This window comes from Anas platyrhynchos, chromosome 3 (assembly GCF_047663525.1).
Source record: "Anas platyrhynchos isolate ZD024472 breed Pekin duck chromosome 3, IASCAAS_PekinDuck_T2T, whole genome shotgun sequence".
NCBI lineage: Eukaryota > Metazoa > Chordata > Aves > Anseriformes > Anatidae > Anas > Anas platyrhynchos.
Genome location: NC_092589.1, coordinates 20,032,684 through 20,059,974, shown reverse-complemented (window position 1 = coordinate 20,059,974; position 27,291 = coordinate 20,032,684). Strand labels below are relative to the sequence as shown.

The following is a 27,291-nucleotide window of genomic DNA, read 5'->3' as shown; positions in this document are numbered from 1 at the left end:
TAAATGCTTTCCCTGGTGAAGGATTAGATATAGCCTGAGAACAGGACAGGTTTGAGGACACAGCTCTTCAGAAGGGTAGAAGGGTAAGTCGTGCACAGAAGCAGCAGACACTGATAAAAACAAGTTTTCTGCACACTGTTTATAAGGAATGGGGAATGTGGAAAAGATGCCAAGAACAGCCATATATTTTTCTAGGGAAGAAAGCAGAGATGCTGTCAGAAGTTGAGATCGTGCCAAAAATAGTTATAAATTTTTTTTTTAGAATGTCACAAGGCTGACAAAACATCAGGGCCAGATGGGATCTGTCTGAGAAAAATCAAGCAATTAACTAAAAAAATGCGGTGGCATATGAATCAAAGGAGCAAGGTCCATCATGCTTTACCCTGCCTGTTTCACACCAGCAACTGAGTGAAATAAACCCTGCCTGGCCTCAGGAAAAAGCCATGCTGTGTGTGCCACAGGAGCAGGAGGGAGAAATCAGGAGGATCCTGGTTCTCATGGGAAAAAAAACTTCACACTGCTTCAGTCACAATGCTGTAAGGCAGGCATCTCAGAAGGCAGCACGTACCTCTGGAGAATGCTGCTCTTCACTTTCTCCTGGTAGCTGAGTATGAGGGATGCTGACACTGCTTCTGGGACAAGAGGTGCTAGTATATCCTGAGGTTTATGCAGGATCCAAAAACCAGGAAGAAACCCACAGCTTGACTTCCACAACGAGGGGGTGGAGATGGAACGGAGGCACTAATTAAGGGCACACAGAACCACTCAGGAAGTTATGACTTCATTAATGATAATGACTAGATGGGGAATCATACTTAAATCTGTTAGACATGGATTTTCTAGTTTAATTGGATATTAGAAATGCTCTTTTATATGCAGCAAAATCTAATGTGGAAGTCTGTTTAGCAGGGCAAAGGTTCTCAAGTAACTAGACTAAAGTTTCACATGAGAGGGGGAGAACTTGGGATGTCTTGCAGATAAAGTACCAGGAAGCTTATGGTGAGATCATGGGATTGCATGTCAGTTTCTGGTGACATGAACTGGGCAGTTCTCTACCACTGCACCATTAATGAGTATTCTGGCTGGCTCAGCCAACATTCCTACAGAGCCCTGGAGAATTGTATGCTGGAGTGAAGTTTTTGCCAGCTATTGGTGACACAGAGCCCAGTGCACGTTCTGTAGGCCTCCTTTTGTGCAGGAAATCATTTGGGGATGGAGAGAGACACCAACTATGGTCTTAAAAAAATAAATAAAGACTCAGTTTAAATCAGACAGTTTTATTTAAGGGTGGAAAGCTGAGGCTGCTCTCCTTCCCTAAGCCTTTGAGAACTGAGAGCAGCAATGCTGTTCTTTTTCCTTGTGCTCTCCAGTCATCTATCCAGAATCTATGTAGCCTGGGAAATTCAGCAATGTAATAATCTCCACTATAAACACCCCTTTCAGGATTTACAGAACGTTTCCTGTCCAGTCACCATTGCACTTGACTCAACTCTCATTTAACATACCGGCTATATTCTTCCCATGGGCAAGAATAACTCAAATGGGGATCAGCAAATGCAGCACTGATCACATTCTAGATTGAAAGGAACTTAAGCAAGTTTTTGTTTATATGACAAGAAATAATTTAAAATAAATTTCCAACTCCAGCAGGAAGGACTGGTAAGAAGCAGATAAATCGCAGGATGAACATAAATATATCTTGGGGAGCAGTGGTTCAGCCTGATAGTACAAAACCCTCTTTTACAGTTAGTTGAATTGCTGAAATAAATGAAGAACCAGGGGGTTGCTGGCCTCCCTCCCCACATGTCTTTCCCCAACAGGTCATTCACTCCCTCTGCATGCTACACGTATCATCTCTCATTGCCTGAGAAACTGCTTCTGTCATTATTGCTTTCTTGGTTATGCTAATTTTCACTTTTACATTCTCATCTCGTGCCAGAATTAGTTGGGTGCATTATGCTTCAAGTGAAGCTTTGCCATTTCCTCTTTTGCTGAACAAGCTTGAAAAAAAAAATAAAAAAAATACTGTTTCTCTCCTATTTTAATTCCTAATAGCCACAGAATATCGCTGTGATTTGTAGCTCTCTGGTGCATGTCAGTGTAGTATTTATAAAATGGGCAAGTACAGTACCAGAAAATTAAGTCTCTTGCTTGCTCATAAGAGAGATACAGACTTGGCAGCATCAGAGAAAGTTCATATTGCAGTAACTACTTAACAGTGCATACATAAATCTTCTCCTGACCGTAACAAAAGACCTACTGAAGAATATGGGAATATCGGGCCTGTCTCTACTGACAGAAAGCAGAGGACACAGGTTCTACAGCTTTTTTTTTTCCACACCAAAGATATTTCCACACCTAAGAGAGGACTCAGTGAACAGTCATCCTGTGAGCTAATTCCACGGGAAACCTTGGAAGTCCACTGGGCTATATCACAAAACAAAACAAAAAAACACCTCTGATCCTTACATTTCACAGCCCATCAGTTACCTCAAGAAAGTAAACTCAGGCAAAAGCTTTTGTTCTCAGCACATCTTGGTGAGGATGTCTACACTTTGGAAGACACCAGAGAGCTAATGCTGTTCCACAAAGAGATGGACAAAAGCTTTCAGCACAGACCAGGGATCAGACAACTATGCGTAAGAGAATATAAAGCTCCTTACACTCCACATACAACACTCTCCATCCCACTGGAAATTCCTGAGCTAACCAGCAGTGCTTACTGCTTCTATCTATTCAGATGTGACCTGTATCGCAGTAGCTGTTGACTTCAGCTGAATTGACAGTACAAAGCTCTGGAAAATTGTAGCAGGGAGACAAGGACTGAAATACTCGTACTTTTTGGACTTGTAGCTCATTTTTAAAATTAGTCCTTCCAGTCAAGGCGTACAACAGTATGAGGAAGACATGCATTTACACTGCTCTCGTGTCAGTAAATAGAAGATCTCATTCCTCACAGTTGTCAAATAGGTGCCTTTCTCCAAGATCAAAAGTTATATATGTTGGTAAATCAGCCTCTGTCAGCATCATGATTTAAGGGAATCTGAAGAAAGGGGAGCAGCATATGTTTTTCTATTTCACAGCTTTCTGAGAAGACCGTCTTACAAAATATAACATTTAATCCTGTCTGAGCCAGCTTTTACTAAGAAACAGAAAGTATTATATAAGTAGCAAGAAATCTGATCTGAGTCGTAACTTCATTTGAGATGGAGCATAGAATCATAATCGCATTAATGTTGGAAAAGACCTTCAAGATCATCTGGTCCAACCATCCCCTTGCTACCAATGTCACCCACTATACCATGTCCCTGAGCACCACGTCTAACCTTTCCTTGAACACCCCCAGGGATGCTGATGCCATGCTGGAGCCTGGAGTATCTCCTGGTGATCCTGGTAGTATCACATACTCTCAGGACAGAGCAGAACACAGCCACAAGTGCCACCATTAAAAGTTCTAGGCTAATAGAAACTTGCAGAAAGAACAAGACTTTGTTATTTTGACAGAGAAAAACTCCAAACAGAAGATGAATTAATAAATATGAAACTACTGCTCCCTCTGGAATCTGTGCAGGATTTCTGTGAGATTTGGCACAAAGAATACCCTTCAGCTTGATTTGTCAGTCTGGTGTGTAACAAAACTTGTCTGAAGTCTTGTGAGCAGAGGATATACTTGCGTACTCTGTAAGCAATAAGCGTAGTTCTCATCTGCACTAGGAAGGGTCCACTGGGTCAAATCCAGCCTGACGGAGCAGCCTGACATCTGTGAGATGGGAACGACTTCTGAGGTCTCGGTGCCATTACAGTCCTGTCAGCACAGCATCTACGAGTAGTAGCGGGTGAATAAAGCGTTCATCTGCACAGAAGTGTACTTCTCCCTTGAACCAGGTGATCGCAGAATGGCTGGGGTTAGGAGGGACCTCAGAGATCATCTAGCTCAATCCCCCTGCCATAAATACCCAACAGGAATTCCTCTAGGGAAGATACAATTTTAAAGTGTGCAGTAAGACGCTGACTACTTCTCATGCAGAAGTCCTGTATGCATATCGCACTTACGCTCTGTATCAGGATTAATGCCTTTAATATTTCCCCCAGTTCCTTCTCCGAGAGCCGCCGAGCCTCACCATCATTTCTAACTACTGACACATTTCGAGCCCTATTACCACTTCCCATTTTACTGTGTGCTGAATAAATACCAGCCCTACAAGAGGACATTTCCCTTTGCAGTACTGACATGAACGAAGACACATTTCCCCATTATCCCAAGCCACGACCAACTTGTGGGGCGCGTATTATTTTCTCTCCTAACACTTGTGGCTCCCCCCCTTCCTCTCGACAGCGCTTTTTCAACCCACAAACGAGCAGCGAGCCGCGTGGGCTCCGTTTACAGCCCCTTACACCTGCCGGCAGCTCTTTTTAAACAAAAACACGGGGGGCAGGCAGCGCTTCTTGGCGCTGCGGGGAGGGAAGGACCCTGTGAGGCACCGGGCACTGGGGGGGGGGGCGCCCTGAGGCGAGCGGGCTCCGTGAGGCGCCGCCGGGGCGGGAACGGCCGCGGGAGCGCGCGCGCGGCGCCGAGGGGGAGTGGGGCGCCCAGGCGGGGCCGCGCAGCGCCGGGAGCGCGCACAGGCGGCAGCTCGCAGCCCGCCGGGGCAGCGCCGAGCGCCGGGCAATGGAGCCCTCGCCCAAAGACGGCGAGAGCGCGGCGGCCGCGGAGCCCAGCCGGGGCGCCGGCTCCTCCAGCGGGGTGGTGGTGCAGGTCCGGGAGAAGAAGGGCCCCCTGCGCGCCGCCATCCCCTACATGCCGTTCCCCGTGGCTGTCATCTGCCTCTTCCTCAACACCTTCGTGCCGGGGCTGGGTAAGGAGCTCCGGGGCACCGCGGCGGTGACTTGCAGGGTGCCTGAGGCAGGCGGGGAGCGCGCTCCCGAGGCGGGTGCTGGGACGGGGGCTGCGGGGGGCGCGCGGCCGTTGGGCGCCTCAGGGCGCTGCCGCCGCCTCCTGCCCTGCCCTGCCCGGCCCCAAAACTTCGCTGTGGTGACGGGACCGAGGCACCGGGAGACCTGAGGCGGGTGGCCAGAGCCCTCCGGGCACGGTCTGCACGAGTTTGCCGAGGAGGCTGGCAGGGAGAAAGCCCTAAGGGAGCGAGGCGAGGAGCTGCGGGATTCGCCTCTCCGCGGTACGAGGTCCCGAGTAAGGCTGAGGTAGCACGGTTGTAAATTGTGGCTGTGTTTTTGTATTCTAGCGGTAAGCAAAGCACTCCCTTTAAAAAAAGAATCAAACAAGATAAGTCCATACCCTGAATCTGCCACAGTCCTGGGCACTATTTCAGCTACTGTGTATGTTACTGAAGCTTTCTCTGCAGGAGCAGCAGCACCTCCCTTGTCCCGTTAAAAGCCGCTGCCCTGCCCATCTTATTATTTTCAGGTGCCTTAATTCCTTAATGAACCTGGAATTCTTAATCATTTGTAACGATTAAAGCATCACCTAGGTCTGGGTTACTGTGTGCAACGGGTACAGACCATCACTATTTCTGCCTGCCTGCTGTTCAGCTACAGGTGTGTTCCTGAGGAAAGCGTTCACCTTTTTAAATCCCTCATAGTTTTCCTGTAGAAAGAGTGGCATTGGTATATATGCTTCCAGATGTAATGCTGCACCCTCAGGTGTGTTGTTTTCACAGTCCTTAGTGCAGACACCTGAAGATCCCGCAGTGATGAATCAAACAGAAACTCCCTGGTTTGGTACTTCCATGAGCTTTTATGTTATCGTCACAATTTCCCACCACCTTCAGAGAGAGGTTTTCAAAAGCAGAGCTAAGTGGATGTAGTTCTCCATTGCACTGAAGATGCTATGTCCTCACTGTAGACAAGGAAAAAAAATCACAGAATTGAAGGGGTTGGAAGGGACCTCAAAAGATCATCGGGTCCAACCCCAATGTTGGTTGGACCAGATGTAGATGGGGAGACTTACAATACCCTTTTCCTACCACATCTGAATAATATGATTTTGATATAAAATGTGCTTTGTACAGCACACTAGAAAATCCTCTCTGTCCTTTCCTCATCCTGGGAGGGTAAACCCTTTAAGCTGTCCTCATGCCAGAATTGGCTTGAGGTATAGTTATCTGCACCAACTCTTCTCTACTGCTGGGCTGTTGGAGGTAGCCAGTGCCGTGCCTTCCCTCAAGTGGAAGGGGACCATAAAGAACGGCAGTAGGCAGCGCTTCCTTTCTAAAGACTGGTGTACAGGACTCCCAGTCCATGCTGGCTTGAATGTTGAATCTGGATTTTGCAGCCCTGCTGGTTGCATTATCACTGTTTGGTTGGACCAGCTCCAAGTCGTATTATTTTGCTTGCTTGTTTAATTTTTTAACGACCTTAGATTTTTTTATAATCCATCTTTCTTTTGATAAGCTGTTCTTTCTGACTGTCTGTAACTCTGTTCATCCTGATCTGGCATGAAAGTAGCAAAACAAACTACAACTTAAAAAATAAATAAACAAATCTTCCATGTGGCATTCTCACAGACTGGCCAAAAGCTTTGTTTGGGAGATGCATCCCTATGCAAAGCACAGCACTTAGTCCATACATAAATGAGCTCTTCTCTTAATGAAGCTGCTGATGTCTTATACATTTTCCTAAAAAATTTACTCTGAGATACTATAACCAAGTAGAATATGACTGTGTACAGTCTCAGCCAGATCTTGTCATATATCACACAGCTTACATGCAAGGGGAAACAGGAGGGATACAAATCTGCTGGTAGGAATAGTCAGGGTAAAAAGAGATCTTGTGTCAGTCTCACACTTTATCTGTCTCCATGAGCTGAGCAGCACTTACAAATAAATATTTGCGATGATGTGAAGTATTCACATCTAGCATCTGAGCCTGTTCCCGTAGTACAGATTTTTAACATGTTAAATGATGTTTCACAGGCTTCCTATATATTTTCCCTGCTTAGGTGGAGAGAGTGACTTTGTACTGGTGATAACAGAAGTTCTCTGTTTTCCAGTCCTCAAATTCTGTTCCTCATCTGTTTTGCGTGTAGTTATAACTGATCTGTAGTCTCTGCAGTGCACTTGTAATAGAAGGTCAGAAGCCACCGGAACAGGTGAGGAAATAGGCAACGCTGAGTAAATCCAGTGTTCCACTGCTTGGAGCCCAGTACATTTGATGTGCTCGTTAGTGCCTAGTACCTCAAACAAGTAGTATCCAAACAGAACTTGTGCACTGTTGCACTACCAAACACACAGGAGGTCTCTTAGCATCTGAAAGCCTCTCCTTTCTTCAGTTAAATTATCTTTTCTACATTATGGAAGTCATCTATGAGGGTAAAATCTGAGAATTTTAAACATCCAGTTTATTTTTCCTGTATGCTATTTATGTTTTGCTCTATCACTCTGTTTGGACAGGAGAAGTAATACTTTCTCTTTGTTTATAATTTTTTTTTTCCTACAATTGGGTAATTTTTAGGGTTTTCTGTAGTAACCCAGAATTGCAGTTTTTAAGATGCATTGTAAACTGGGTTTTTGCATAAACATTAGAAAATACTCATAAGAAATTTTTCATATCCAGGGGATACGTTAAATTTTGCCCTGACAAAAATTAATTTCCAGACCAAATGCCATGTAGAGAAGCTTGATTAGCCCATCTACTTGCAGTCTGCTTTGTGGAGCAGCTTTGAAATTGTACTCTTGCTTCCATTCATTACGATAGATGCAACTGCTTGGTGATGTCCTGGATCAGGATTTTTCATGGTGTGCTGTGGTCTTCCTTGTATGCATCTGGTAGGGCTGCAGGACTGAGCTGTAACAAAGGTGTCCCTTGTTCGGGTTCATAAAAAGAGTTGGTATCCTTAGGAAGTGCTCTAGTAAATGCTGTGGTTCTATCAACTACCAGTCTTCAGTTGTGTCACAGGCAGCCTGCCACGGACTCTGTGAACCTGTAGTTTGGAATAGGGCTTTTGGAGAAGCCTCTGGGGTCTCAGGGCTAACTCATACCCCACCAAGCTCTGGAGGATGGAAGACAAGGACACCAGCAGAGGTAAATGGTGGTGTATCCTCTGTTTTTCAGTTTCCCACAGGATTGAGCAGCATGCATCTCCAGCCGGTACGTGCTGCAGATGGCAGCTGAAAGAAGGGTCTGTCCATGCCCTTTAGCTTGCAGACTGCGTTCTCCTGGAGCTGCCATGTGCCAGTCAGCGTGGGAGAAGATCTGGCTCTCTGTCATTCCCTGAGCTGATACACAGTAATCTTGCCCTCCTTCCTACCCATTTTGCCTTCTCTCAACATCACATGTGTGGGAAGAGGGGAAAGCAAAAGGGGAGAACGGGAGGAAAATATGAGGAGTGGAATTATCTGAAAGCATGAGGTATTCTCCAGGATGAATCCCTTGTGTCAGGAAGAGGGCAGACTTTTGGATCACAGCCTGAATTACACATGAATACTATTTTTATGCCGGGAGTAACTGAAATACATAGTATAACGTTAGTGGAAGATAGAAGAGCAGCCTCTGATGAGGCATGAAATAGCCAGGGGTGGAGATCATGAGGGACAGCCTCTCACAGCCAACTAGAGAAAAAAGGGATGATTCCCAGACGGTTCAACCTTTTTCTTCTGTGGTGTACAGCTCTCCTCTTCTTGGGTGTGACAGCTCCACGTAACATGTCTTTTGTTTTCTGTTTATTCTGCTGCAGTCTTGATAGACTTCAAGGGCTAGACCTTCAGCTGTGTAAACTGCAGTGGCACCATTGGCTTTAAGGCTTCATTTATGCAAGATGAGCATCTGAAGAATGGTTCTCATTAGAAGCTAGTGCTGTCTTCAGCAGAGGGAGCTCTGTAAAGGGCTGAAAAGAAGTGTAGAACACCACTTAGGAAAGCTGCAGGAATTAGATCTGTCTAAAATTACCAATATCCATTTTATTTTTCTTCATGGAGTTGTAAATAGATGCCTCAAGTAAATATCCATCACCTTCATTATTGAAACAAATTAATTTATTAAAAAACAAACAAACATTTTCTTATATATAGTAGGGCAAATATTGCCAAAAAGAAATTGGGACTTTCAACTGTCTGTTCTTTAAAACGTCAAGCTTTCTTTGGCATTTATGATTCCTCTTATTCTTTTTAATTTCTATGGACATGAAAATGAATGAATATGGGTGATTTACACCCTTTTTTGTGGAAAGCAAAGGTTTTTCAGGTGTTCCTATGAATTTATGTTTGTGAACTTTACTGCTGGAATTCCATAGCTAATGTTGCCTTTCAGCCTCTGGTGCACAGACCACCGGCAGTCTGCAGAAACAAGCTATTTTTTTAATGAGAGCTTAATTAAGCAAAGCAAACCTACTGTCAGTAGACCTTACTCTACTTTTTTTTTTTTTTTTGGTATTTCCACAGAAAGTGGTCCATACATTGAAAAAAATCAAGAAGTTCTTTGTGGTAGTTTTTTTACTTGCACGTGTAATGTAGGAAAGGATACGCAGGGAAAGATGTGTGTATTCACAGCTTGCTGCTCCCTGGTATAGTAGCAGTGGTACCAGCTGTTTGCTAGGTATTCCTAGGGTTGCATCTCTGCTAAACGCTCTGCCATAGCCCCTCAGTTTTAATCCAGTGTCCATAAAATACAGGAGGGTGAGCCATTGAATAAAGCTGCTTTCTGCTTTGCAGTTATATTTTATTAGCTCATACTTACCTGAATACTTAATGTATTCTTTTCCCTCCTCCCTTTCCATTGTTTAAGACTGGATTCTTTCCTTGTGTTTATCTGCCTAGGCTTTATGCCACATCTGTGCATGCTTTCTTGTCATCTTCTCTTGCTTTACAAATGCTGCTGCTATGGACATACACAATGCACGCACCGTAACACCTTGTTCTTGACTACAGTCTCTGTCATAGTCCAAATATTTAGTATTGTTTATATTATTTGGTCAGTTTTTGCTCTTCACTCATTGTGGTTGGTAAAAGTCAGCTGTTGAGCGCTGCTTGTGTTTATAACAACTTTTTGGTTCTTTTCACTGTCAAGCTGCACACTACCTAACGCTGCTGCTTTCTGAACTGTGGTCACTGCCAGACCAACTTAACTGTGAACAAATTTCTCTCCCCTCCCTCATGCCTTCTGTTTTCATCAAAATAAGAGACAAGAGAAGTGGCCAGAGACATTTTTCACTGCTGTAGTTTCAGCAGTTCTGTGGATGTATTCATTACTTAATGAACACATAAGGAGACAGGGTTTGCTCAGCATCTTGCAGTCTGGTTTGACAATGCAATTTGGACAGATGTACATGAAGATTAACAGTGCAAGTAGGAGCAGACAGAGAAGAAATATTAAATGGCCAAGTGAACCAACTGAATTTTAAGGGCTCTGGGAAGCTGTTCCAGATGAATGGTGTGACAAGGAGAAAAACAGAGAATCAAGCCCAGAAGGAGAGGAGCGCAGCCTGGGAGAGCACATTAGCAGAGATCTGGTAAGAAGGACAAAGAACTAGAAACTCCTGCAGAAAGACAGGAGAATGAAAAGATTTGAAGATGGAAGCTGGATGAGAAGAGTGCTTTAACAGATGAATTTCGGCAAACAGGTGAACTTGAATTGCAGGATAAAGGTGAGTTGTTCCAGTGCTCTGAATCAGTGGGCACCAGAGGTATTTAAAGACGTCGATAAAGCACCATTGCCTGCAACAGTTCTCTTCCATTTTCTCTGGTCCACCACAAAAAGATCATTGAGAGGTTGTAGAGCTGTTCAGGATACTCAAGGGAGCAGGAACACAGGTTTCCCAGGCTCTTTCCTACTCATCAAATCACATGCAGTGCCCTAACAAACGCTCCCCTAGGGGGGCAGAAGATGGCATAAAGTAGAAAAATGAATTTTAGAATACATGTACAGTTCTGTGGAGAAATGAGATTGGATGGTGATGGGATTTTAAAATAGTCCCTAATTTTGTAAAAAGGACAGTAATTTGCACTGGATTTATGAAAACTTTCAGATATAACCTGGAAAGAAGAAATACAAAAGAGTTTTCTTATTTTCTACAAGATATAAAATAAGTCTGACATATAACATTCTTTAATTTGTCTTTAGACTTGTCTTCATTAAAGAGCTCTACAACTTTAAAGTTACACAGTTGCAGCATTACAATGGATGTATGTGGCCTTGGTTGTAGCAGTCTGTAAAGATGATCATCGGTGAAGATGCTTTATGACTAATTATAAAATGCAAAATGAAAATATTCTAAGAGCTTGAAAAAAAAAAACCAAACTATTCTATGTAGTTATATTTCACTGGTTGATTTCTATTATAAAGTTATAAACTTCCTAGGTTTCATAATGTATAGAATCAAGGAGAAAATTAAGCACATGGAACTTGAAATTTCCAGACTAGTAAATATAAATGAGATGTTTGATGAAAGCTAATTGGTAATACACTAACTTAAATGAAAAGTTCCAGTTACAAGCATACCCAAAGGATATGCCCAGAGGGGATAATGATTAAATCTTGCTGGAGGAAACAGTGAATGTGATCAATAGAGAGACTCTAGGAACATAATTGTGTTCACTGCAGGGGTTCAACCTGTACTGCATTTCTAACTTCAGTAATGATGCTTATGCAAGGTAACGTGACTAAGGCTGCCATCTCTGGGAATCTGAATTTGAACATACCACAGGTAATTATCCAGCATCTCACCAGCTTGTCATTTATCTAGGCTGAGTTCTCAACACAAACATTGATGAATATCCACACAAAGTTACAATTTCTCTGTCAGCTTGAGTTTGTGGCTAATCATTTTGTACAAGTCATAATAGTGGAAAGTTTCTAAAGAATGCAAAACCTAAGTGGTCAAATTCATCCTGAGAAGTGGGGAGAAAAAAAAAATAAAATCAGCTGAACCAAATGAGTATGCTATTTTAAAGAAAGACTGTACATTCACAGGTAAGCACTATAAGCCCCTGAAGAGCTGAGATTTTAATGGAGATTAATAACCATTAACCATATATACCAAAATAACCATTGTTACAAGCTTTGTGTTAAAAAGCTGAGTCATATCACAAAGTATGAATGGTAATATATGAAAATATTGTACTCGAGATAAAATAAGCCCGATGATCACATTAGTATCTGTCCAGCTGAAACTGAGTTTTGCTGTTGTAGTTTAAAATATTTATAGCTATGCATATCTATTACATATGCCACTATGATAAGGTGAAATTTTTGGTTTAAGCGATTTCATCCTTACGTAGGTAGAAAACCATTTTTTATATCTGTTTAAGTGCATTCATGAAATAATTGATCTTAGATTTCATAAATGTGTTTTGTTAATTTATTTTTAAAATACTTGCAAGACCTATTCTGTTGCCATGACAATTTAATTTCCATAAACATGATTTTTGTGTGTGTGAATATTCAACATCGTACTTGATGCGTTGTGTTGGGGAAAGGAGATGGCAACTTGACACTGCAGAAATCACTGTGCTAAATGGCCCATATAGTCATGGAATGGTTTGGGTTGGAAGGGACCTTGAAGATCATCTAGTTCTAACCCCCCTGCCATGGACACCTCCCACTAGATCAGGCCACCCAGAACGCCATCCAACCTGACCCTGAACACTTTGAGGGATGGGGCACTGACAACTTCTCTGGGCAACCTGTTCCAGTGCCTCACCGCCCTCATGGCTCCCTGTCCCATATAAAAGAGAGAACAGAGCACAGGTACTACAGTCATTGGCAATTCTAAGTACAAAGCCACTTCCCTGTTTTCTCTCTTTAAAGCCAGAAGGTGATTTTGTACATTGACTTGCACCTGAGTATTTATTTCATTCAGTCCTCTACACCTCTCACACATTCCACATAATCAACATTTGAAATTGATTCTGCTGGCATTCCTTTGAAGCTGACTCCTTGAGGAGTCAGAAATAGATTTCATCTTATTTACATTGGTCAGCTACATGTTAACCTGGCTGCTCTGCCTCAAGTGGTAGACCCCTTATATCATATTTGTCACAGAAGGCTAGTGTTATTTTACTGTTATGCAAAGGTGCAGATAGCTGCTGAAATGCAAGGCAGAGCTTGAACCAAGCTATCATAGAATATTCCAAGTTGGAAAGGACCCACAAGGATCATCAAGCCCAACTCCTGGCTCCACACAGGTCTACCCAAAAATTCAGACCATGTGACTAAGTGCACAGTCCAAATGCTTCTTAAACTCCGACAGGCTTGGTGCCACGACTGTGTCCCTGGGTAGCCTGTGCCAGTGCATGACCGCCCTTGGTGAAGAACCTCTTCCTGATATCCAGCCTGAAGCTGCCCTGCCTCAGCTTGACACCATTCCCATGGGTTCTATCACTGGTCGCTAAAGAGAACAGATCGGTGCCTGCCCCTCCTCCATTCCTCCTCATGAGGAAGCTGTAGGCCACCATGAGGTCTTCCCTCAGCCTCCTTTTCTCCAGGCTGAACAGACCAAGTGACTTCAGCTGCTCCTCATATGTCTTCCTTTCTAGGCCCTTAACCATCTTAGTAACCCTTCTCTGGACACTCTCCAACAATTTAATGTCCTTTTTGTACTGTGGTGCCCAGAACCGCACACAGTACTCGAGGTGAGGCCTATGAGTGTCTGTAGAAGAATGTGGGGAAGGAGGAAGAGCTCATCTCTCTTCTCCTGTCTCATCGCCAAGATAGAGGCTCTGTGGCAGTGTTGTATGAATGTGCAACATAATGCTTACTCCCAGGCAAGGATTAAAACCATGGCCAGCCAGAATACTACATTCTTTGGGTTGGTCATTTTCTTCCAAATCTGAAGAAAAAAGCTGTCTTCCCTATGACACCAAGTCATGGGTTAGTGATAGAACTCAGTAGGTCAGGTTGGCAGTTGGACTTGATGATCTTGAAGATCTTTTCAAACCTAAATGGTTCAATGATTCTGTGGTCATCTGTCTGGCCATCAACCATTCTATGTCACCAACCCATCTGGATACAAATAACTCCTTAGGCACAAGGGTGCCAACAGGCAAATTCTCATTTCCAAAGTGAAGACCCAGTGGAGCCACTTTGGATGTTAGATTTAAGGCAATGTAGTTAGAAATAGGATGTGTCTCCTTCTGTTGAGTGCAGTTGATGTTTAGTAGAAGCCTGTGGTGGAGACAGGAATGGAGTTTAGACCAAATATTAGTTCCCTGGAACCACTCCTGCTTGGTAGCTACATGGTGAATCCTTCTTTTGCTGAAGCCACGATAAATAAGTGTGTTATTGACACTAGGTAGAAAAGCTTTTTGTTCTGTGTGTTAGCTGAAATGTGGTACACATACCTCAACTGAAAATCTGTCTCATGCTTATCTGTTCTACTCTCACATCAGTGCTTCTCCTGTGCATTCTTTCACCACTAATTTAAATCTGTGTGTGCTAAGGCAGAGCTCATCAGACATCTTCTTTATAGTTACTCTTAGGACTCCAGATCTCATTGCTTGGCACAATCAGCAGAACCAGATCAATACAGGTACAAAATGTTTCAATTTCAAGATAAATCCACCCGTCAGAACTCTTAAGTCCTCAACATGCAGAGCAATGTGGGGTTGAGCCTCTAGAAACATTTCTCACATCTGCTCATCATTTTTGTTTCTTAATGTAACATTTATCAAACAAATCCATGGTGTGATGACACATTAATAATGGAAAGAAGACTGGGCTCAAACGTAAGCACTAACATCAGTTCACTACTCAAGGCTGCTAGTGTGAACAAGTATTACTGTGACGAGGAGCTTCAGGGCTGAGCTCATCGTATTTAAAAGCTGAGAAGATTCTTCCTAATTTGCATTAGCAGTAGGAAAGCCATTAAGAATTATATTTCCCAAAATAGCCAATAACCAAAGCTAAAAATCTGAGGCTGTGGTATCACAGAAGGTATTCTTCTTTCTCACTTACAAATGTGGTTTTAAATATTTATGGCACTTATCATAGACTAGTAAACGTTCTTTAGTGTATTTTGTGAAAGGAACAATACCTAAGTGGCATGAGACCTTATTCCAATGACTGTGATTGTCTTATGTTCACTATGAACTGGTGCAAGAAGCGACAAGTCAGTAGCTCAGCAAGGTTTTACTACTTTAATTCAGTAGTATTGTAAAATGCAGACCATGCATGAGGCCTTTTATGATACAGAAATACGAAGGAAGACTTGTGTCAGACTTAGACTGTTGGTAGTATGAATAGAGAAGTCAGGCAAAATAATCTGAGGATTGCACAGGAAGATGGTAGCAGAACTGGCCGCAGGTCACACAACCATACTTTGTTACCTTTAATTTCTTCCCAGGAAACCATTTTCAATGAACTACCTGTATTACTCTTGGACTTGATATCTGTCACAAAGCAAGATGTTTGTGCCACATCTTAGTGAAAATGCTATTGACAAGTACAACGGAGAAGGCAGTTAGTTCTTCTGTGCTGGTTATTTCCTCGCATTATTCTGTGATCTGCTCTATGCTTGTGAAAGCACACACACCATCTTGTACACATGAGAGGGGACTTCAGCATGTTTTACTTAGTACATGACCCCTCCATCCCCCAAAAAAGCACAACACAACAACACACCACCGATAATCCAAAACTACCAAGTAAGCTAGTTTGTTTCATAGTATATATACAACTCAGAGTTGCCATTTGAAAGAACACTAATTTGTATTGTTCATTATAATATAGCACTAACAGATATTTGCAGTAAGTAGGCTCCATTGGATCTCATTTACACTGCAGTTGTGTGCAGAATGAGTTCTTATTGTGACCCTAAAATGTACTATGTTAAAATAGATTTATTACCTATGCAGCAGTGTAGGTCACTGTGGCACTGTGCAGACAGTGGGAAAAGAATGGGTCCTGTACAAATAGGATGTGATAGAAATGTAATCTCAAGAGTCAGATTGACGTTAAAAGAAATCTTAATAAAAACATACAATACGGTGTAATGAAAAGAAAAACACTTCCTTGAGTTGTATTTCTAAAGACAGAGTCTTAAAGGCACAGTTGGGACTTGTTTCTTAGCAACAGTGTGCATCTGAGCTGTGCAGACATTCTCGTGTTGTAAAAAGACACCCTCAAGAAGAACGGTAATATGAAAGGAGCTAGAAACATCAAATTTAAGGGATATCATCCTGCAGGAGCATTTTATCAGCATTGCAAAACCTTGTATCCAGTACTAGATGTTTCAGAGGAAGATCTCTGATGGACAGAGCTGAATGCAATAACCTGCCTGTAGCAGAAACTCCTCCTAAAGAAGTTTACTAGCTAGCTGATGTACCAAAACAGAAGATATTAGTATTTTTTATTCAAAATGGCTTAATGGTAAATGTTCTTTTTAATGGAAATATTAGATAGTATTCATCTACCTGTATATCTGAGTTGGTTGCTGTTATAGTCTGTGAGGATGAATTAGACACTACTGGCATGTGACTCATGTCTTCTGTAAAACAGGTAGTGAATCACACCCTCAGGGGTCCTGTCCTTTTTTTTTTTTATTAATAAAAAAAAAAACACACTGCAAAGGGAGCTCAGAGTAACTGGCTCAGATTGAGGCAGATACCTGAAGTTCGCTGAAGCTACCTGATAACTGGTTTGAGTGAAGAGGGCCTGGGTGCACATCTGGCAGCCATTCAAGGGCAACCAACCACAGCATCTCCCTTACTCCTGCAGTGCTATTATAACCTCTACTATAGAGAGCTACTATACTTACTAATAAGGGTGACACAGATAATACAGATATTATATCTGTAACTGTTCATTGCCTCTCCTCCTCTTGGTTCAGCTTGCTTCACCCTCGCCTGCCAGGACAATGCCTGGCTATAATCTTTGGTTATGATAAATGATATAGGGTTCCCCCCTCACTCTTCTTCTGACTTCTGAGGTATCAACATTGCATCAGAAGCTTGACTGTGACAGCTTAAGCAGTTACTGCAGAAGTAACAGAGCCTTTGCCATGCTATAGCTGGAGATTACTCTATTTCAAAGATACCTGCTATCAAAGATAGCAGAAGAAAACATCTACTGGGACCTCAGTGCCAAGCCATGGTTAAACTAAGTTACATTTAAGTTTGGGTAAGCTTTAGTAAGATTCACACTGAAACTGCTGTAGCACCGATACATGTTCCTTTCTGTTAACTCTGATACGGTCTTACAACCTATACTAAAAATAAATTAAATGCCTGGCAGCTGTTGCTCTTCATCCCGTAAGTCCTTGTACAGTTACACAGAATATATACACTTGATTATTCACCGTTAGACCAGTTCTGTTCTCCTAAGTTAAAACCAAAAAAAAAAAAAAAAAAGAGAGAAAAGGCACCATTTAAACAGAAATACTATGACAGTACAGGAAAGAGATTTTTCAGACAAACTTGGCCTTCTTTCATACCCTGCAGTACCCTAATTTTCAGGTACACCCTTCTCTTCAGAAATGAATAAATTCCTAATATATGTTCCTTTTGCATTGTAGCTAAAAGCCTTGGAGGGCAGTGAAGCTAAACTAGGAGAGCCAGAATTTAATCAAGTACCTGACAACTCTTTCACTATGACTTCAGGCATTGTCTTAGGCTGGAATTCCTTGATTTCAATGGGAATTAAATGCCTAAATATCTTCAAAGGACCGTGCTTTAGCCTCTCTGCCTTTCTTTCATTCTTCAGAAGGAAGAAAATGGTGGCATACATAATTACACAGCCTGCGCTGGGGTATCATTAGTACTTACAGAATGCTGTGATAAAAAAAAAAAGAACTAGATGAAGTGCTGCTGTTGCTTAGCACGTACATTAGGAGAAAAGTAACTATGTTCAGAACAGAATAAGTAGAAAAATATATGCAGTTATTGGCATATGCTAAAAAATATCGAAGGATTGTAAATAGTTTGGAGCCAGACATTTGAGAAGGGTAAGAACTACGTCCACATTCTCCTCTGCTGAGTAGTATGGCTCAGCTTCACCCACTGGAAAATAAAAAGCACTTCTCCAATAGTCCAATAGATTTGTACTGCCTTAATCCCAGATCTGTAAATGTGATGTTTCACATTGATCACATGCATGGCACCAGCTCTGCTAGTCTTGTGTCATTTAATGAGAAGATTGAACTTTCCTACAACACCGGGAAAGGGCAGGGTAATACGACCATTGACCACCTCTCTGGTTGTGGCCTTTGAGCCAATTCCATATTCACCAGATGGTCCACCCTTCACCTCTCCAATTTAGAGATCAAAATGTTGTGTGGAATGTGTCTCAGAAGTCCAGGTAGATGACATCGGTTGGCCTTCCCTTGTCCACTGATGCAGTCACTCTGTCACAGAAGGCAACCAGATCAGTCAGGCATGATTTGCCCTCGGTGAAGCTGTGCTGGCTGTCTCAGCTTTTCCTTGTCCTGCATGAATCCTTTACATATCGTGCATCTCACCTGCTGTGTTCCACCTATACCCCAGGCCCACCCATGACTCTCATTGTGCTCAGCTCCCAGGCTCAAGCACACATTGCTTTTACAGTGGACAGAAATTCCTCTTCTCTGTGAAGAATGGATTTTGGGTAAAAACTCTCATTATCTCTATCACACTTCTTATCCCTACACTTCCCCTTCCTCCCCCTCTGTCCTTTGCACCAATTTGCTGATGCCTTCCCTTACAAGGGACTGCTATAGGACAGTGGTTCTGTTTGTGGAGCACAGTGTAATAATTACAGGCTTGAGGTCCCACAGAAGGCCATTCTGCCTAGGTTATCTCACTGTCTGATTGCCCTGGTATCTCACATAGTCAGACTGTTCACTGCAGATGGCTCTGATACCCCTGAGCGTCAATGGTCCTGTTCCAGTCTGTCTCCAAGGACAGTTCAGTAAGATGCTGTTGCTTTGTGATGTGGTCCTATAATGCACTAAAATCTCTGGACTTCATGCAGAACAGATTTTTCTCTAGAAAATACTAATTGTAAAATTTCAGGTGATTTTTTTTTCATGACTGTATCTGGTTAGACAAATGTTCCTCTAAATTACAATAACAGGCTTCTGCTATCAGATTATATTTTTAGCTAACTATGCTACCCAGAACTTGCTTATTTTTTCATTGCAGGCACAATAAGAGATGGCACAATAGATCTAAAACATCAGATCATTGCTTTTGAACAATATTGTACCAGAAGTATTTTTCTGTAAAAAATGCTGTGTTTTTATTACTAAAATGAAGAGAAATGAAATACTCCAGCATTAAATAACCACACATTTTTAGCTAAAGTGTAGGAAGCTATAATGCCTGCAGAAATACACTTTAAGTATCTGTAGGGATTAGTGTAAAAGAATAAGAAATTCTAAGTAGGAAGACAATATTTTGATATAGCAGTGTATCGGTGGTCCACTCTTTCAGAGAACACATAGTACCCCTTGCTTTAAGGTGGGGAACGAAAAACATGGTCTCACCACTGTGTTAGTGAACACCCATCTTTCTGCCACTGCTAATTGACTTAGAGCAGGACGGAGTGCAGCCTTCTGTCATTTCAAAGTTTAGAACCACAGATTTCTACATGCATAAGAAAAATCTGACCTATTTTTTAGTCTTACTAAGAAACGGTGAATTGATTTAGCCTTTGTAAATTCCTAAAACAGATGGGGATTTTTATTAACTGTAGAAAAGAATTTGTTGCACCAAGTTACCTAATGTCACACAGAAACTATGACAGATCCGTAATTCAGGGGTAGGGGCTTTATGTTGCAGTATATATAAATAATAAGAGCAACAGATGCTCATCAGTTGTGAAACTAAGCGGAAAGCAGTTGATATGGTGTTTGAAAGAACTGTGGCTGCAACAGGCAGTAGTGGTTGAAGTAAGTTTAAGGAAAGAAAAAGTTTGAACTTCATATGAGAGAGGAAGAGGAAAAGTATTTGGGGTGACAAGTGCACAGCAAAAGGAGGGGGAGTATACACATAAAGGATCAGATTTCTAATTCTGCTTGAATTTCATGGATACATATTTATGGTAGCCCTGTACAAGTTCATGTCTGAATTTCATTCATTGGCTTCACACAAAACAGCAGATGTCTATGCTTGGCCTGGCCTGTTATCCAGAGGAACAATCTTTCTGGTGTTTGCATTTCTGAATCGCTGCCAAGATCAGGTTAGACCTGATGAGCCAAATTAATCCCCAGTGTAACTCCCAGTGGCAGCTATTGAATTTAGGTTTGAAATGAATCTGAGCCCAATACAGATTTTTGGCAACAGGAGAACAACAACAGAGGAAGGCTAGGTGGATGGTCCCTCAGCTGAGCATGCCCTTTCAAGAAGGTTTTTCTCTCTTTGCTCAAAATTTCTTTTCTTCAGGACAAGGAGAATCTTGAGGTTCACATATTGCCTACTACTACTGGCCCAAGCTGTTGCACAAGTAGCAAACATGAATTCCCTTTCCTCTACCAGACTGGTACTCCCTGAGAAGCAGCCTTGTTTTAGAAGCCACCATGGAAAATTGGGTAAGAAACCAACATAGTGATTTCCAGTTTATTGAGCTGAAGGACAGGCAGGAGTAGAAAACCTGCCCCCAGTTTGATGGCTTCTCCATAAGGACATTTTGAAGTCTAAATTTTATCTCAGCTTCACCCTTTAGCATTTCAAATAAGTGTTTCTAGCAGCCTTGCATAGGAGGGTTGAACCGTTCCACCATTGCCTCTAATCTTCTTGTAACCCATTCAACATGAGAATTACAAAAGAGAACGACAGGCAGGATAAAGGTATAATAATTAACACTTTGAGACACTTTCCTCAGTACATCTCACTCTATACAAGTCTTCTCTAACTTCTGAAAAAAATTATATCCTTGATTTACTGTATAAGAGAGAGTACTTACCATATTTCACTCTGAATAATTTCTTGCTATATTGTGATACTCAGTTCTTTGTGATATCTACAAACAAACATATATGCGTTTTTATATAATGCCTACCTGTAGCTAGATGATTAATATTGGAAATTATTTGGTAAAGGGAAAAAAAAAAATCTGTCCTTTAACTGAAATCAGTGTAAATCAGATTCTATTTCCTGCAGGTTGGGAATACAAGAATTTGAAGAGATGATGTTGTACAGCCAGAAGCTGGTTGATTTGTTTGATATAAGCATGCACACACATACATAGGGGGTAACATAAAAGAGTGGTTTCTGTGTATTGAATGCTTGCCTGCTTTGGCATGATTGGCAACTCACAAGCAGGGTTTATGTTTGGGGCTGCTGATTGCTGTGGAAATCATTGCATCTGATACTTAAAAAGCAGAAGAGCTGTTCAAAAACAAATGGGAAGTCATGAAGTGCTCTGTGTTGAAGAGCCATTAGTTGTGTGGTGGCAAGAGGACGTGACTCTGGAGAAAGAAACCAAGATAGTCTGAGATGGCTGCCAGGAAGAGGGAGTCTTACTTCAGTTCCTAAATACAGGAACTGAGAAAGCAGAGATTAAACAGACACATCATGTCCTTATCACATATAATTATTTAAAACAACACCTCAAAGAAGTTTGAGAGTTCCTCTTAGGTAATGCATAAAACACTTGAAAGTAGTAACGTTAACATCTTAATTGTGCTACTGCAGCACTACAGAATAAAGCTGAAATTACTTTGCAAGTGCCAGAAAATTGGAGCATGATTTAGTAAATAAAGCCAGGGCTGAATTCTGCCTAAATCATCTCCCAAACTCCTGAGTTCTACACTGCACCTCTAGGCTAGAGAGTACAGCTCTACCATGTCCCCTTCAAGTCCTTCCTTGAGACTCTTCAGCTCACAAAATGCATGTACTGAATTTTCTGGATAAAAACACCTTTCTGTTAGTCTCCTGCATACTCATCACTGCAGACATCCAAACATCTGCGTCACAGTTGTTTTACATTCTCATACTACTTAACAGATAGCTTTACTTGCAGTGATTCTGTGGGCTGGTACACTTTATTGCACTTCCATTTCAGCTATCTTGTGCTACAACCAGAACTCTAATTGCTCTATGTCCCCATCTAACTTTCTGATAAGATTAATTCTCTTTTATGTCTTGGTAGTCCCTAGTTAACATAATTTATCCTCATAGTTAAGGACTCCAGAGTATTGCACCAAGATGAAACTCATTGTTCAGTGCATCTTTCAAGTAGATAATTGTTCTTCCACAAGCAGAGCAAATGCTGTTAGGTAGCTTCAAAGGACTAAATTAGCTGCAAAGCAGTGAGCAGAAAAACAGAAGAGGAGGCAACACAACTACACACCTAGCCTTGAATTGTGGCTGCTTGACTCACAGACGGACAGGACAGATGGACCTTTACACTTTTATTTTTCACTGTTATGTAGCTCTTATTTCCAGGGCACTCTGGACTGGATGTACCAGAAAACCAAAAAGCTTTCTTTACAGATCTCATGGCCACTCTGAAGTAAGGATGGGCTCTCTCCAGACATTCTGCTCTTGAAGGTTTCAGGCTGGTAAAGTTTGGATGAAAAGCTGTGTGCAAGTTATTTTGATATCAGTAGCAAAAAAATAAAAAATGAAAATGGCTCAAGGGTTGTTTCTGGATTTATGCCAACAAAACAGAAAAGTGACTTCTGGAGGTGTTGAGCATAATGAATTAAGATCTTAAGATTGTAATCTTAAAAATAAGATTTTAGGGGAAGGTAGCTTTTGTCTCCTCAGTTCTCCTGTCTCTTGGATCCTGAGATCCTGCAATGGGTGGGTACAGAGCATCCTGTGACTAGGGGAGCCATGGCCAAGTGCACAAGTTCCTGCTTAGCTGGTGGGCAAAGAGGGGAATAAGGCTTATTACAGAGTGTAAGAAGGACTTAGTTTATTAGCAGACAACATGAATATAAAAAATCCGTACAGCAGCAGACAGAAAACTAAGTGTATCTGTTCCCATGAAGTAGAGCTGCTTGGTTGCTGATAAGATTACAGAGCAGCGGGGCTGCGTTCGCTCAGAGAAGATGAGCTTATAGTGAAGAGCTGTACGCCATAAATGCTGGTCATGCCTTTTTTTTCCCTATATACTTATTATTATAATTGGAAGCCAATTACATTATTTCAACCATGACATACATAATGAGGACGCAAATTTATGAAAGTTCTCTCATCGTTCCACCAGAAAAGAAGAAAAAAAAGCAAGCATCAAGCATAAGCAAGGCTGCACTGTCTGGGACCCTTTCATAGCAGTTTCTCTCACTGACAGCAGAACAATGGACACGCTCCTTCAGCCTCCCTGGCTCTTTGTTCCCTGTCTGTGAAGCACAGACAATCTGTTGCCTGCTTCATGGCAAACACCTACCTCACCTACTGCAGAGCACCTCTACTACTTGTACTAGCTTTAACAAAGCCTGACTAGCCATGGGCAAGAAACAAGGCAGATTCTTTTATGCAGAACTCAGTCTGCTCTTGCTAGAGTGCTGCCTAGACCTGAGTTATGACTTCTGGACGTCCCACAGAGCATCTCTCTACACAACTACAATCAGCATCACGATGTACCGAACGCCTTTCATGCTACTTGGGCAGCCAGGGATCCCAAGTGACCCACACAGAAAACGGTGGGAAGGAAAGATGACTGTTAGCGAGGCATTAGGAAGAAGGTGGGAATGAATGACAGGTTATTGCCAAGTACAGGGTTGATCAGAGTGTCAGCTAAAGAGCGGCAAATAATTTCTCCTTGTGGCACGTTATCTTAGTAATACATCAAAAAATGATGCTTCTGATGTGGAGGGATTTATCATAAGCAATTATTTTTTTGTGACTGCAGGTTGTAGGTAGCACTTGTAACACCCTTCCCATTTCCTATATGGATATCTATAGAGTTTCTGGGTAATATTCTACATCTCTCCCCTTCCCCCCCTTTTGGAAAATTACAAGTCCTCCCCAGTGGTTGAAACTATTATAAAATGCGATTCAAAAATATGAGTGGCAGTTCTGGAACCACATAGTTATATAAAGGAAAAATAAAATAGTTTGGGAGGTGGGCTGGTACAGCTTGCAAACACAGCTCAGCAGCAGAGTTCTGGCAAGAGCCTGAGGTCCGCTGTGCTGCTGCAGCTTACACAGCAGGGCCCTGCACCACAGTTCAACAAAAATACTCCAGTCTCGAGTCCAGCCTGAATTTTAAACGTCAAGTCAGAATTAAATCATAGACTAGCAGACAGGAGCTGGAAAATCTCTATTTATCGGTAGCTGTTTTTAAGCGTTCAAAAACATTGCAGAGCTGCAGCACTAAACAAACAACAGCAAAGAGCCGCTGATGGCTCCATGAGTAATTAACGGTTAGTAAGTCACTTGCCCTTTGTGCAGCCTTCCCCTGCAACTTAATATTTTGCTATGAATTTTTAGCCTAGGAAGCCTTTAAGAGTTTGTTGCAATCTGTTTTTTGAAGTTCCTGTTCAAACTCCACCTTTTCAGTAGAGTTAACTTTTTCCCCCCCCTTGTGTTTAATGTTTTGGAAAGCACTTCTTTTGCATCAAAGTGATATTATCCTACATGCACGTGGGCAATCTTTAGTAGATGCTCCATAAATACTGCTCAGACCATGGTACACAGTCTTTTTAATAAAGAGATGCAGAGCACCAGCTCAGCTTTGTCACGACAGCAGCGTTGTGAAGCGGCTGTAATCAGTTATGAGGATGCAATGCTTTGGTGCAGGCTGGGCATTTGTCACGTAGGGAAATCAGAAAGCAAATCCTATGAACAGCCCACCTTATTCAGACTTCAGAGTTGTGACAAACCCCTTGTTCTTGTGGAGACAAGAATCACAAGTGCTAGCTCCCACTTGTCAAGCCCCTGTATATATTTTTGTTGATACTGAGCACAAAATGATTGGACAGTCAGAATTCACTTCACATGTCCCTCCTGCATGGGAGGAAAAAAATAAAACCCATGCTGGCAGGAGCTAAGCAATGCATTTTTAATAGTAGGCCACAGAGGAAAAATCATGAGCTGCTCTCCATGGCAACATGCAAGCTCTGTCACATTTGCCTGCCTCCGCTCTTTCCTCTTCTTTCTCTCCTACCCCACTGCTCTGGTTTCCTTGCCTGGGTCCTGCCTGCAGTGCTGCCTGTGACAGCTGGCCTTTGCAACCCGTCACTTTGCCACCAGGTGCTTGCAATTCATTGGATTTTCCCCCACTACAGCTCATGGCTGCATCATTACTTGGTCACACTTTGAAGCCATTGTTTGTGCTTGGCCTACAAATTTCAGTTTTTTTTTTTTTTTTTTTTTTTCTCTCCCCAGTTCTACTAGGTGATGACTAGGACCGAGCAAGCCTGCCATTTTTTTAAGCAGTCCTCTGCTCCTGCTCTTCTTCCCCATCAAATTGTTAAAGCTACTCATCCATACTAGCCCTCCTTATACCATGTGTGGAAGAAATAAACTTTAGTCTGTTTGGACAATGGGAAGGGGGAAAAAGCTTGCCAGTGCCTGTTTAACCAACAAACAAAAAAACAACATAAGCTTTCTTTTAACATATGGAGGTAAAATACCTTTATTTCTAGAACAAACCAAGGTAATTGCACTGACTCTTGGATTAATTCCCTGACTGAAGTGAGCTGCAAGGGGAAGGTTGTAACAAATGCCACAGGTGCACAGGTTGCATATCCTCTTGTGGGAACACCTAAATCATGTTGATGCTGTAGCACTGTGATGCCATCTTGCCACCTCTACTTCCTTTATATTTCAGAAGCAGCACATGCAGCACCTACCAAAGGTGGGAGAACGGCTTTGTGACACGCTCTGTACCCTGGACTGCGCACTAACCCCAGCCCATAGAGGCATCAGTGCTCCACAGCCTCTTGGTGCCAAGAAGGCTACAGACACATGAGCTGGAGCAGCCTCTTCTGAGCAGAGAGCTGTAATCAGCTTGTGATGAGGATGCTCATCCTGGAGGTTTAGGTAACACTCTCACGCTGGCAAGTTCTCTCTGATGCAGCCTAAGCCCTAATGAGTTCCAGCAAGGCAGAAATTGAAGAGAGTGGTGAGGGCTCACACTGGCCAAAACATTCCCCTTGGATTTTGCTTTGTGTCTGTTTTCTCAAGGAAAGACATAAACAGATCTCTGAGAAAGGTCAGCAGCTACTCAGCCTGAGCATTAATGCTTTGCAGCTTCCTTTTCTTGTGCTGCTGACAGCGTTCTCCCTGCAGCCCAGCTCCACCCATGTGGCAGAGGGGAAGGACGTCAGGCATTGGCTGGCACTGCTAACAGCTATTTTTGGGGTGACTTTTTGTAGTTCTCTTTCCCTCATCATAATCCAGAGGACTGCAGATTAGCATTTTGATTGATGCCACCAAGGACGAGAGGCCTCCATAGCTGAGACTCCTTACAGATGGGAGTATGAAAAATGAGTTCAGGGCACCAAGGACTCACAGATGTCTCAGCCAGTAGATAACACAGTCCCTATAATAGGGAGCAAACTGCAATCCTTATCACTCTTTTTGTGCTATTTTTCTAGCTTACTCGAGCAAGAACGAGCACATCTCATGAATTTTCAGCACATCCACAACATCTGCCTCATACACCTGTCAACACTGTTTAATGACAGCTAATAATCATTTTAGTTAAAAAATTCAGACACGTTAGACATGTCCCCACACACTGCATTCCCCTGACACAATACTGTTACACAGTTGCTTCTCATCCCTGCAAAACACACACCTTAACTACATCTCCCACCATCAAGCCTGCAGCCGTCCTTGCTCCTGCAGACATCTCACACATCATTCTCCTGTCCTCCCTAACTTTGCCTGTGCTTACCTGCATGCCTCCTAGTGCCTTGCTCCAGCATCATGACATGTTTTGCTTTTTTCCTCAGGAAACAGGAGAGAAGCAAAGGTTTTCACTGCCTCATTTGCTCCCAGTACTGCAGGAGACCACCTTGTACAACTCTCCAGCTTACAGGAAGAGGAACAGATGTCTCCAAGCCCCTCTGGCTCCATCTGTCATGCTTTTGTAGGGTAGGGAGCATGACCAGCAGCAACCTAATGAGCTGCCCCAGCTGCAGTAACTTTGGTTTCTTTTCTTCCTCCACCTGTAACTGGGTATTTCATCAGACCTGATTTCCTCACGTAGATAGTTTGTGGTGTGGTTGCTGGTAGTCAGTGGGAAGCCCGGTAAAAAGTTGGTGTGCTCAAATTATTTCCACTTGCCCTGTGGCCACTGGTGTCTCACCTCCCTCTGTTTTGCACCTCGACTGACTAGGCTTCTACATCTGATGTTTCTGGGAAGATAAAATCAAAAGTTTTGCTCACAGCCACGTTCTTTACATGCAACATGCCAAGCTCCATATCTGACTGAAGCTGTCGCTTAATATCATGTTTATATCACCCTGGA

At 42.5% G+C, this 27,291-nt stretch overlaps 1 protein-coding gene and 1 long non-coding RNA gene across 7 annotated transcripts in view; one reads left to right on the top strand and one right to left on the bottom strand.

Annotated features, from left to right (window-relative positions):
* Nucleotides 1–526: 526 nt before the first annotated feature.
* LOC106018030 (uncharacterized) lies at nt 527–27,173 on the bottom strand. 2 transcript variants are annotated; one of them, XR_011808054.1, is made up of 3 exons: nt 26,716–27,162; nt 5,294–8,839; nt 527–3,760 (listed from the first exon to the last, which is right to left on the bottom strand). It is a non-coding gene; the product is annotated as an uncharacterized lncRNA (long non-coding RNA). The 2 variants fall into 2 exon arrangements; XR_001191864.5 differs by lacking the exon at nt 527–3,760 and having other exon boundaries at nt 5,974–8,839; nt 26,716–27,173.
* The window catches only part of STUM (stum, mechanosensory transduction mediator homolog), a 36,585-nt gene continuing 13,847 nt past the window's right edge, over nt 4,554–27,291 (top strand). For 3 of the 5 annotated variants that reach the window (XM_072035495.1, XM_072035494.1, XM_027453685.3), the window contains exon 1: nt 4,563–4,856. In XM_072035495.1, coding sequence (XP_071891596.1) covers nt 4,670–4,856 — 187 coding nt within the window. In that variant the 5' untranslated portion in view covers nt 4,563–4,669. Of the gene's footprint in view, nt 4,857–27,291 lie in introns of all 5 variants that reach the window. The other 2 variants (XM_027453682.3, XM_027453684.3) reach the window with 1 other exon arrangement.